Below are 13,554 nucleotides of genomic sequence, written 5' to 3'. Positions count from 1 at the left end.
AAATGCAATCACAAAGTATCAGTTCAATAATGCTGTGAATTCTGGAAGGGAGAGGTCTTGTTTTATTCATCTTCATAGTATAATGCCAGAAGCATAAGAAAAAAAAAACTGGAGTTATTCTAAATTCAATTTCAATGGTAGAAGACAGGAGAAAGGGGAAACACGAGGAAAATTAACCAGTTCATAACTACAATGGGGCAAAATAACAAAATATATTTCTATTCCACACCTGTGATTCAAAATTAAAACCCACACTCATGTGCCATGTTTTTGATCATGCATCCTTGACATGACACTAGGCAAGCCCAAAACAAAAAGTGCTTCTCCTTCATGACTGTCTCCCCATCCCCAAACGTCCACCCTTTTGAACTCTTACCTCTCTAGCATCTAGCCAATATAGATTTCAATGTAAACATTTTATTCTCTTCCATAAATTTTCTTTTGTTTAGTTTTTGAGATTATAATATAATTACAACATTCCCATGTTCCTTTTTCTCCCTCTAAACACTCACATATACCCCTCTCCACTCTCCTTCAAATTCATTTTGGGGGAGGTTACTACATGCTATTGTTCATATATATACTGTTCAGTCTGTAGAATGTTACTTGTATGTATGCTTTTTAGGGCTGACAATCTGTTACTGGATGATCACTTGGTATGCTCTCCCCTGGGGAGGGCCATCTATCAGTTTTCCTCAGCAGCATATAATTCTTTGTGGAGGGTTGAGACATTGTGGACTTATCCTTGTCCACTTTTGGAGTGTCCATTGGTGTCCTCCTTCAGCTCCTGTTTGGATAGGCACTTGGTTATGGGGGAAGCTTGTGACATTAGTAGGAGACAGGACCTCACAGCAAACTCCCTGGTCCTCTGGCTCCCAGAATCTTTCCAGACCCCTTTCCACTTCCACAATATTCCCTGAGCATTAGGTGAGGTTGAGTTTTGTAGCTGTTTTCTTAGTAAAACGCTTATTTATCTAGGTTCAGTGAGCATTTTACCACCTACTAGTTAGTTATCCCTGGTACTGGAAGTTGTGGGAGCACTGATGTAACAACCACTGGTGCTTTGAGACACTTTCCTTGACAGAATCACTCTGTGTTCCACCCATTTGCCAAGCATTTTAAATTCTGAAGAAAAGCTTTGACTAGATCATCAATCCTGGATTCCAGCTGCTGTTGCTCTAATGTCAGGATGCAGGTTCAGAATTCATCTGTAGAACCCAGGATTTGTGGAGCCTGGTAAGGTGGATGTCAATATTGGGTCCAGGAGAATGAATAGGAAAAGATGGATGGATAACGGATCCAGTGGGCAAGTGGGTCCGTGGCACTTCCTGTAGGTCATATCAACAGCAGGGACTGTGTCAAGCTGAAGCACCTGGGGCAGTTCCTTGACACATACACACTGGATGATCAGTGTGATGGACCATTACCACAACAATGTCGGGGCCTCACTCCTTTAAGGTATCCGGCTGAAGGACCTACTCCCTGTCTTCAGTCTGGACTGGGTTTCTGAACATTAGTTTAAGACACCCATGGTCTACCCCAGGACCAACATACTTTGAGAAAGGTAAAGGGTAGTTAGTGACTTTGTCAAGGTACACTCTGAAAAAGTACTGTTTGTAAGTGAGGGTATAATGAATCACCAAACTAGACCACTCCAGGGGTAGAAAGGAAGGTTTATTCAGGAATGTGAGACTGCCGGGCTGTCTGTGGGTGTGGGGGTAAGAGAGAACAGCAAGAGGCAGGGAAAGTCTTGCCAGTTGTTAGGGAGTAGTTGCTGCAGGAAGCCTGGGAGTCGGAATAGTGGGAGGAGGTTTGGAGGGCAGAACAGTCCAGGAGCTAGAGTTGGGCTGTTGATCTGTTCCGGGCTCCTTTGAGCTATTGAGGAACTAGCTGCCCTGCTGCCAGAGGTGGTTGGCTGTAGGATCAGACAAAGGAACGAATGGCTTTCCTGACAACCAGAAACCCCCTTCACAAGGTTTCTGAGGAAGGCTGAGTGTAAGCTTTTGTTTACCTGCTAGCAATCCTTGTGGTTACCACGTCAGTGCTGAGCCCAGACTGTCTGTCATTTAGGACACTGTTGGAAGCACTGTCATTTGGTCAGCCCACCTTGGACCTAACACTGTTTTACACGTAAATATAGTTTACATTAGTGCTGGGCAAGCCTGATCTCTACAGAAAGCAGTAGAAAATGAATAATAACTGGATAATCCAGGAATCTTTTAAAGTGCATTTGAAAACATGAAAGTTAATTCCATAACAAAACAAACCAACCAACCAAAATAAATAAAAACAAAACAAAACAACAACAAAAACAGAAGAGGGAGATTCCTTGCTACTGATGAAATAAAGTACCATTGTGAGAGGCCCCAAAACAGCTTGACCACACAGCTGCCAGGACAGGCTTAGAGGCCCAAACACAGTTTCTGGCAGGCAACACCTGGACCCAGGAAAAGCCATAAACTGACTTCACTGAGGGAGGCCTGCATCTAAGAGGAAATTCCTGACATTCCAAACATTCGCTATATCCCTAGACAAATTTCAGCCAATCAGGGTCCTTAACCCTGGAAATACCCTCACCCCAACCTCTGCTATGACAAAAACCCCACCCTGCCTGAGCTCTGGGCTCTCAGCTCCCATCACTGCATCAGACAGAAAGAGAAACCAAGCCCCTGGTGCTTGAAATTAAAGGCTCTTTGCTTTTACATACAGGATTTGGTCTCCATGGTGGTCTTTTGGTGATCCCTGCGATCTGGGCATAACACCAACATGAAACAAGAACCACAGCTGTTCACAAAAATCCAGCAACCTGTTTTTCCAGATGTTTCTATTGATGGAGAGTGCCAGAACCCATTCAAAAAGGGCAAGGCCCACAGAAACAAGTAGGCCATCTCTCCCTGGCCAGTTAGGAGAGCTGAAATCACCACCCAGAAAAGGTAAAAAATCCATATGGTTACTGTGAGCACACAGTAAGGGAGTTTAGTAAATCTGAGAACGAGACAGTTTCAATACAGAATTTTGTGGCTTCAAAGTTGGAATTTACTTTTATTCCTAGGCACTGCCCCTAATCCTGATACAAGCAAAATCAACTGCCACTTTAGTGTTCCTGAGAGGGTTTTTGATGAGATTTCCTTTCTCATTAAGCCCTCCAACTCTTTAACATGCTAATTTCATCCATTAACTTGTAGATGAAGTGGTTTCAGCTGTATTGGACTCACCCATTACAGGGCTTAATCTACAATTTTTGGAAAAACTGAACCAGATTATTTATTGTTTTTTTGCTGAGGAAATATGAGTTCTTATATAAAATCTTTCTTTATCAGTGTTAAGTGGCCAAGGATTTGTAGGTTCATGAATTAAAGAGGATAAAGGGATTTCTAAGAGAAAGCAGGAACCAGAAAAAAGAATTCAGTGTAAACAAAATAGACTGTCTCAGGACCACAGGACCACTTTTCTGAGTCCCCAAACTCAGCAAGTACCATAAAGTGAAAAGTGGAGGAGAAAACACTATCAAACGGTTATGAAAATTCTAGAAATATTATGCAAGTTAATTCACTTGACCATGGATGTCATGTTGACAGAATTTAACTGTATATGAAGAAATAAAGCAGCCAAAAGCACACTAAACTTAATGAGAACTGAATGTAATCTCACTTCCTATTAATTCACTTTAAGACATATTAACTTCTTTGGGTTTTAATTGCTTTTTAAATTGTATCTCAATTTTTTGATACTTCAGTTTCTACCAATTTAAAAACAGAACTGAAAATATTATGAGTCTTGTCCAGCTTGGGAAGAGATAAAATATTGTGTGTGTGTGTTATATGTTGTATTATTGCTGTTACATTGTTAGTTGACACATCTGGCTCAAGAGCAGCTGTAGAGTTTCTAGTATGTAGAATTCGAAGTAAGGCTGTCTGCCCGTATCACAGAAATTCAAGTGTAGAAGCTGGTGATCCTGAGTGCTGTTGGTCTGTGGAACTAGTGGTGGCACAGAAAAGCCCACACTACTCAGACAAAGAGCAGGGATGGTAGAGACTATCACCACACTAGCTCTACACTGTAGAAATTCTTCAGATAATAAAGTCCAGAAGTCGTTTTACAGGAAAAGACTCAAGAACCCACTCAAAGTGGGTTGAAAGGGACTTTTCAGGGATTTGTGAATACAGAAGGACTCAAACTGACCCAGACAATAAATTTCACATCATATCAGAAGAGTGGCCTCATGGCTTGTGATGAGACAGGATCTGAGCCTCCGCCAAGAACCCTAAGCTACTGTGGGACATCCAATCTGCAAGTAGCCTTTCCCCTTCCCATAACCCACTGCAACTCTAATCAACTTCTGTATGGGAGGCAGATTTGTTTTCCAGATCTCCCAACAGGTGGACAGCCAAGCTACAACAGACAGCTTTTTCTTGGTGCCATAGATTGGCCCCATATACACCAGGTAGCAAGATCTTGCTAGGTATCAGCAGCAGCGGGACTTTTCACCTGGGTAGTGGAACGGAGGGCAGAAAGTGGGTTACATTCTGAATGTAGCTTTAGTAAGTGAGGATTTAGAGCCAAGGAACTGGGAAAAGCTCATCAGGGAGCTGGAGAATTTCTAATAAGAAACACCAGGAATAGAACCAACCTGAGGGAACATGCTGAGAACAGGTAAAGTAGGGAACATCAGCGCTAAAAGGCAGTGTCCAGGTTATATCCAGGGTGATCAGATAGTGATAAACTGAATTAGCATTTTTTTATATAAAACTGGATCTTAAAAATAAGTACAGAAGTGGACTGGACTAATTTGACCAAGTCAAGAATCTATTCACATAGAGTCATTGGGAATTAAAAGTAGCTTGCATTTTAATTCAAGTGCATAAATAACTATGTTGTATTTCAGTTATTAAAAGTATAACATATTTGCAGGTAAGAGATGGCTCAGTTAGTCAAGAGCTTGCCATATAATCCAGACAACTTGAATTTGGATCCCAGCATGTACAAAAGCCAGAAGTGGCAGCACATGCCTGTATGTCAGGAATAGAAATAAGAGCATTCCTGAGGCTTATACAGATTGCCTAGGCAATCCTGAGATAAGCTTAGTGAGGGATCCTCATCTCAAAAACAAGGTAGAGAGCAGTAGAGGAAGATACCCTATATGACCTATGTCCCCTAAAATCAGGTATATACTAGTGTAAATGTGTACACACATACACAGAGTTACACACACACACACACACACATACACACACACACACACATTTGCATATTTGTCTCTGCAACAGGCAACAAATGAGAAAAATTTGAAGCAGCAAACCATCACCATCTTCAGGAAAGGCGCCATGTGTGGCATGCATATAAACTGGTGACATGATGCTCCATGGTATGGCTACAGGCAGGTTTTGATTACAGGTATGAGAGAGAGGAGATCCAGAGGCATCTGGACCAATCCAAAGCATAGAGAGAAAGAAGTATATTGAACATGGTTGACAGATTGGACATGGTCAGGGCTATTTTCAAGAGAAGAGAGAGTATCAGGGGATAGAGAATAGAGAGATCATAGTGGAGAAGCAGGAATAGGAGAGAGAGAGAGAGAGAGAGAGAGAGAGAGAGAGAGAGAGAGAGAGAGAGAGAGAGAGAGAGAGAGAATAGCAGGAGAATGAATAACTGGGGGAGGAAAGCCTGTGAGGTGAGGGGGTTAGGTAGGGTAGGAGGTGATAAGGGCTAGGATGTTAACATGGACTTTGAAATGTGTACTTGTGATACTGAAGGAGTCTGGAGCATAGGTAGCCATATGTCCCTTCTGCCAGAGGTCAGGGAGATTCCTCCTTTTGTTAGAGGGGATCAGGCCTCACAAGTTCCTGAAGAATGTTGGCTTTTATCTAATTGCCAGAAATCCTCCTACAATCCAGGTTGAGCTCACTTCTGGATATATGGACGGCCTTGGGAGGTGAGGGGATTTGGATCTGACAGTCTGTGGGGTCAGAGTGTCAGGATTCTGTGCATGCGCAGCTAGGCGCCTTGTTACATCATCAGCAGGCGACTGAGTCCCAGCCTAAAAGCTGGACTTGCATGTCCACTCACTCTCTGTCTCTGTCTGTCTCTCTGTCTCTGTCTCTGTCTGTGTGTCTGTGTGTCTGTCTGTCTGTCTGTCTCTCCCTCTCCCTCTCTCGATACCTCTCTGCGCCCCTCTCTGTTTCCTCTCTGCCAGGCCTGGCTTCTCCTGTCCTATCCTCTCTTCTCTCTAACAAAGCCCATTCTAACTCTGGTAACCGTGGCTTCTGATTCCTTCGCTAGCCAAACAATTTCACAGACAACCTAGGCCTGGATGCTGATCTCTTGCCGTTTACCAACACTGTAGTGGCAACATGTCCAGAACATCTCAAGTTTCACTCTGCTTGTGTGTAATATGGCAGTAATGGTAGCACCCCAAGCCGGACACAGCAGTGGCTCTGAAAACCTGCTATTATTAATGCTGTTTATTTCTTTCAGTAACACAACTACGTTACTAATCTCCATACTCTGTGCTCTGTGTGACACACTGGAAAAGGAGACACAAATTTCCACCAGAGAGAGCTGGGGATAATTCCAAAAACCTCAATGGAATGACGCCATCTAGAGGATGTGCCTATCTGTATGCCCACAGTGGTTCCCTGGGACATGTCTCTGGACTACAGCTGCCCTCCACATGTCTTTGGAAGCTTGGCTGAGCTCTGCAGGTAGAGCATTTCTAATCCAAACATTTCCAAACTGAAAGGTTCCTGTTTTGAATACTGACATGACATCGCAAGAGGAAAATTCTACACCTGTCTCACATAACCTGTTAGCCCCTAAAATGCAGTGTCAGTTATAATGCTTCAAATGACAGTCTGGGCTCAGCTCAGGTTGGACTCTGAGAGTGTAAACAAGGGGACTAATGGCAGATAGACATAAGTTTACGCTGGTATTCCAAGGAAACCTGGGGCATGGCCAGGAAGAACCACTTCCCTTATCTCTCCCTCTAGTTCCCTATTAGCACACACAAAGCCTCCACACTAGCCTCCTGGCTCCTCTTCCCCATGGCTACTCCATACTTCCAGGCTGTTCCAACTTAAAGCTTCTTGTTGCCCATAGTTACCTGCTTTCATTATAACTTAAAAGTATTTCCCCATTTTTTCTATTTTCTTTACCTCCAAAGGTAGCCATGACAGCTTTGGAGACCCCCAAATGCCTCTGGCTATTCTCTATCTATCATGTGAGTCATAGCCACACAGCAGTTTCATATTTCCAATAAACCTTTCTACTCATAGAGTGGTCTAGTTTTGTGGTGTCATTATGCTCTTGCTAAGACAACCAAAGCCAGTTACAATACAAATCCACTAAAATATTATATAAAATTACTTTTTGTTTATGTGCACAGAGTGTATCTCAAACATAAATTACTTTGTGTTTAGAATCTGGTTTTATCCCGCAATTGTCCCATTTAATGTATATGAATATCTCAAAATCAAAAATAATCTAAATAATCCCAAATCTCAAACATTTCTCAGACCAAGATTTATTAATCAGAAATATCCATTGTGTAGATCATGCTTGCTGGAAGGAAGATTTGAATGAATTTCTGGAATGACAATTCTACTTTCTTCCCATACAATGTCACAAAATTTGAAACAAGAAAACATGATCCAAGCCGGGCGGTGGTGGCGCACGCCTTTAATCCCAGCACTCAGGAGGCAGAGCCAGGCGGATCTCTGTGAGTTCGAGGCCAGCCTGGGCTACCAAGTGAGTCCCAGGAAAGGCGCAAAGCTACACAGAGAAACCCTGTCTCGAAAAACCCAAAAAAAAAAAAAAAAAAAAAAGAAAACATGATCCAAATCCCTAAACCAAAGTCCAATGTCTTGGATAACCAGGTTCTTAAATATGCTGGGCAGTGGCTCATTCCTTTAATCCCAGCACTCAAGAGGCAGAGGCAGGCAGATCTCTGTGAGTTTGAGGCCAGCCTGGGCTACAGAGTGAGTTCCAGGACAGGTTCCCAAGCTACACAGAGAAACCATGTCTCGAAAAACAAACAAAAGAGAGAAAGAGGTTATAAATCATTAGTGACCATGAGACTTTATGGTACTCTAAGGTAGCTACAGCTACCCTTAAGTGATAGCAGATGGACAGAAAACACACCAGAGTCAGGATACTAATGGAAAACAGCCAAGCATTCTTTAGATGATGCTATCAAGATTTCAAAGCATCCATTCCTTCAGTCACCTTGCTTACCCAAACAACTCTGCTCACAGTGTTCAAGAATCCCAGGAGACACCTTGGTGAGACAGTTCCAGAGAAGTCAGCTCATGATTCTGCCTAGAATTGTAGATATAAGGAAACTCAAAGCTATGCAAGAAGTCACACAAATTATTTCAATTTCTCTCTGATTCCTTTGTCCAAATAGCAAATATTGATATATTAAAACTTCTGTAATCATGCTACTGAATTATTCCAGCAATTATATTCTTTCAAATTAGAGTGTCACAAGCATTTTTAATGGAAATAGACATGTTCAATCTGTATAAAAAAGATGGAAAATATTCTAGAGAATGATAAGAATAGGTGCCAGTCAATGTTTTTAAAGTTATAAAGCTCTTTATATTGATGTTATTTTGCTAAACTTTGTGGACTCCAAACTTCCTGTTTACAAGGGACTAAGATATAGAAATTTTTGGAGAGATTTCCTGTCTATCACAGGGTGGAATGAAAAGAAGACCCAAACATTGAAATGTGCCCATCTTTGCCTCCATATAGAAACCCTGGGAGTGCAGAACTGCATATCCATGTCAGACCCAGCTGCTATTCAGCAGGCAAGGCAGAAGCAGCATCAGAAAGTTCCAACTATATTAGCAAATTAGCACTTGATCCAAGGCCAGTCTTAAGAGATGGCCATTGTCCAGAGACCTGCTATTGTCTTTTAACAAAACAGAATTTTAAATACAAGTTAATGATGTTTATAGAGATGAGTAACTAAATGCCAGTCATTTTTAACACAAAAATAAGCATCATCTCATATACCACAACAACAAACCTAGAGTAATCTAATAAAACAGCAATTAGTCAGTAGAGAAAGCATTTATACTCCAACAGCCCTTTCTTTTCACAAGGAGAAAAGATACTGGTGTCTCATAGGATAGATGCGAAGATTCAGTTCTGAAATATTGTAACAACCAACAAGGAAATGATACTCCTCTGATCATAAAGCATTTTTGTCAATCCTCATTCCTAGCAGATGCTACAGAGAATGTCCCAACAATGGGAACTGACACATTCTGGTGATACAGGGGCTTTGGGTGTTATCCTTTATTAATACTCCAACCTTCCAATCTAACTTTGGAGATCTACTCAGAACTAACAAGAACAGGGCTATAAAATAACATGTTGGGAGAAAGTCAAGTGACCTGAACTGTATAGGAGCTGGGCTTTCTTACTCTGAACCCCATAAAGGGACACTTTGTCATTGTTACAGAGATAACAGACACAGCACTTGTGTTGTGATTTCTGAATGTCACAGATTATTACCTTTTTGATGGAAGGAGTTATAACATCCTACGCTTGCTAAGGGTTAGTTTACATAATGGCTCTGCCACATTATGCAGCCATTTCAGGGGCATAGATGGAAGTTTCAAACTCCTCAGAAGGAATTATTCACGAGATAATGATTGTTGTCAAATAGGATAAGACCTCACTTTCTGACAGATTCTCAGAGGTAAGTGTTCCACAGACAGGAAACATAAAATCTTCCCTTCTCAAGCATTCTTTTTGTCTCTGAGCTGTCCTTCTACTCACTGAAAATTACTATAAGAAATAAAATCTGTCTTCCCAAGTTTTCCATTAAGAAACTGATTGGTTAGCTGCAGGAGGGTGGGATGTTTTTCATTTACATGTTTGATACCAAGGGACATGCTGAAAATATTCACTTTTTATATAGCCACTACCAGGCCCAGATGCCAACTAAGGGGCTTATCTATGATTCACAGTAATCATCAACATAACTATTCTACCATTTTCCCAGAAACCAGAGCTTGAGTTCAGAAAGAAGAAATTCCCCTCTTTCCTATGGAGAAGAACAGAAGGGAGGTTCATGTCAAAGAGTTCCTATCAACATTATTCTCTTCTACTTTAACTCACTCACACTCTCAGAAGGATCCTCTTGCTTCTTCCTCAAGCACTGATACACTGCCAGGTGACTTTTGGTGATGGTGGTCCCTTCTGTACCAGGGGTGGTGAATACAAAGATGATATGCAAGTCACTTAACAACCGGGCCAGTGAGTGTGGAATAGGGGGCTCAGGTCCATGCTGAGCCTGGCAAAGTCTTTTGGTCTGAACGAGAGCAAGCACCTAAAGCAGAGAGATTCACCAGCATCCTCAAGGAGTGTTAGAAGAGGTTAAGGAAGTGATGGTTTGGGGATATCCCGATTCCCAGTGTTTGCACAACGCTTCCACTGCATATTGTGTCACCTTTTATATAAATGAAGCGAAATTCATCTCTAGGGCTTCCATTCCTATTCAACAAAAGAAAGATTTGTGTGGCGCTTAATCGTGATGTGAAGATGTACAATTTTCCCTATGTAATACTTGGCACTTTGAAAGATTGTCCCAGGGAATCGAAAGGTGCCAAAGGGATGCAATAATGCTACTTATGAGTTTTGCTGAATTATTCCATCATTATATTAATAACAGACACTTTAAGGAATATTGCAGCATGTATTTGGGAATAATCGAGTGCATGTGATTACAGTCACACCACAGGGCTATACTGCCCTTAGTCCAAATGAATTTTTTCACTAAATGCTGGCAAATAATTTTCTTTGCTTCAGAATGAATGCCTAGACTAGGGCCCTTGACTCCTACTCCATGTCTGCTCTCTCTCCTGCACCAGCCTCTGCATGCATAATCACATATCCTTCCCAAAGATATTTCGTTACCTTATCTTATATGCCAACCCCCACACACTGCCTCATGTTATCATTACAATTGCTACTCAGTAAATAAGACAGTCTTTTTCTTACTACTTTCTTTTTTCTATTAACCACAATTACAATAGAAACATCATTAATTAAGATTTTATGATTTTTTCCTTCATTAATCACATTTGTGTCCAGTTATTAGAACCATGATGGTATATAAAATCTATCTGCTAAGTACATAAGTTAACATTATACATGCTTTAAACCTTGTGTTTCAGGGTGTTGTAAGACAATATTAGAAAATACAGTTAATGTACTGAGAGACGAACAACACACAGACTTCAGACTTATCACCTCTGGAAACTGTAAGGTACTTCTCTTGCAACACCATACAAACTGAGGCTGAGTTTCTCACTATTTACTCACCCAACTCTTTATTTTCTCTCATTGGCCTTGTTATGGCTGCCATAGACTGGGTAACTTAAATGACAATTCATTTCTCATCATTCTGCATTTATGGAATACAACATTGCATTGCTTATAATCTGGAGTCAGAAAAGTTTTGGTTCATAGACTAAAGCCATCTTCCTATTTTCTGTTCAGTAGAGAGGTCTCCAAATCCCATGCAGAAAGGCCCCAACTTTGCTATGTTGTCAACCTCCAAATACTGTTACAGTGGAGATGAATAGGCTTCACTCTATGCATATGCAGATGGGATACACTTACCTTTAGTGTATTACACTCTACACAGTGAATGCACTGACATGTCAGAAACCCTGTGAGCCGCAGTTGGAGCTGTTTACTACAGTATTTAAATCAGTGAGAATAAAGTAAAACCATGTAAGTTCATGAGACAAGTCTTTCCTTGACAGGGCTGATCAGGTCCACTCACTGGCTCCTATGCCCATTAGTTCTCAAACTTATATGTATCAACATTTCAAGAAAATATTATGTACAGTTTGCAGCATTATCATCCAATTTCAGTGCAGTAATTTGACATTAAAATCTGACCTTTCAAATGAGTCACCAGGGCATTCCGAGACCACACAAGGAGACCCTTTTCCTGAACAATTATCAGTCTTCAGAGAAGAGCTACAAACTGTCCAGCTAATACCAGACTTTTGAACCAAGATTTAATAGAAGGTATAGAGAAACTGTAGTTGCTTGGATTTCAAGAATCCCCTTTACAGACGTGGGCAGAGATTCTTTATAAATGTCTACTTCTGATTTACTAGGAGTTCAAAGTACGAGAAATAAGGAAGAGAAACACAATGAATTATTTGGGACCTGGCAGCCAATGTCCCCTTTTAATAAACTGATTTTTCATAAATATAATCTGCATACATTTTTAGGTCTTTGTTCTCGTTTTTTCTCCTTTCCTTAGTTAAAGTTCTTCCAACTAAAATCTTACTACCCGAGTTTAATAGATTCTTTCTTTCCAATGCCTTTCAATGTTGTAAATGCCCCAAATCTGATACCTTCTAGTACTTTTCCATGTTCTGCCATTTGGCTCATGGATTTATTACAAGTAGGAGAGCTTGCCTTTCTAATGCACCAAACACTGCTCCTGTATAACCAAAAGAAAACAAAACAGCAGAATATTAAACAACTCATTTAAACTCAACTGATAGTGCACTGCTTTAGAATGCATTTGAAACACAAAAGCCAGTTAAAATGATTTACAATCTAAAAGGAAGATCCAGTTAAAAGCAATCCACCTGACTTCATTTGTTGCTGTCTCTCAAAGCAGTGCCAGAGGAATTTTACCTTGAGTTAGTTTTCATTTCTTACATTGAGAAATCATACTTGCTGTAGAAAAGAGAATAATTCAAGATCCTTTTCTAATATGACAGGATTTTTGCTGCTTCCACATTTTTGCCCTACATTTGAGACTGGCCACTCACCTTACAACCAGGATACTATATACCATTGTCCTAAATATATGAAGAAAACTGGCCTCAAGGTTTGGAGAAAAGGCTAGAGAAAAAAGGTCTGGTGGTTAAGAGCACACATTGCTTTGCAGAGGACCAGAGTTCAACCACATGTAACTCTAACTCCAGGGAATCAGAAACACTCTTGTGAGTCCACAGGGACCCACACACATGCACATATGTGTAATTATGCCCAAGTACTACATGTATAATTAAAAATAAAATTAAATAGAAATGCAGGTAAAAAAAATCCAAGATGTTCAAGTCCCTAATACAAAAGGTCACAGAGTTTGCATATAATCTGTTAATTGAGCCCACACTAAAGCTCCTCTAAATTTGTATGATAGTCAATAAATTGTGTTTTATATATATATATATATATTTACTATATTCGAGAATAATGACAAAAACTATAACTGTTTACTATAACCACTATGTTTTGCCAAATAGTTTTGATGTTCAGTTGATTGACTCTTATGAATGTGGAATCCATGAATGCAAAGGGTGGCTATACATTTCTCTAATAGTTCTGAATTGTTAGACCTGAAAGTCTCAGTAATTTAACTAATGATAGCACATAATCTGAGTTATTTTCCCATGGGTTGATCATTATCACCTTGGTGAATATCCTATAAGTGTATGGAGGACAGTACTTCCTCTCATTGTAGACTCCATGCTTTCTATATGATGACAGTGATATCTATGTCAATATGGC

At 40.6% G+C, this 13,554-nt stretch overlaps 1 protein-coding gene across 2 annotated transcripts in view; it reads right to left on the bottom strand.

Moving 5' to 3' along the window:
- The window catches only part of Gpc5 (glypican 5), a 1,351,527-nt gene that overhangs the window by 615,533 nt on the left and 722,440 nt on the right, over positions 1–13,554 (bottom strand). Inside the window, exon 8 of one of the 2 annotated variants that reach the window (XM_042285376.2) lies at positions 7,988–8,313. The exons of the other annotated variant lie outside the window; for it this stretch is intronic. Coding sequence (XP_042141310.1) covers positions 8,297–8,313 — 17 coding nt within the window. The 3' untranslated portion in view covers positions 7,988–8,296. Of the gene's footprint in view, positions 1–7,987; positions 8,314–13,554 lie in introns of those variants that run through there. 2 annotated transcript variants of the gene reach the window in all.

The sequence above is a fragment of the Peromyscus maniculatus genome, chromosome 9 (assembly GCF_049852395.1).
Source record: "Peromyscus maniculatus bairdii isolate BWxNUB_F1_BW_parent chromosome 9, HU_Pman_BW_mat_3.1, whole genome shotgun sequence".
NCBI lineage: Eukaryota > Metazoa > Chordata > Mammalia > Rodentia > Cricetidae > Peromyscus > Peromyscus maniculatus.
The sequence above is the reverse complement of the archived record's forward strand: the minus strand, read 5'-3'. Positions and strand labels throughout refer to the sequence as shown.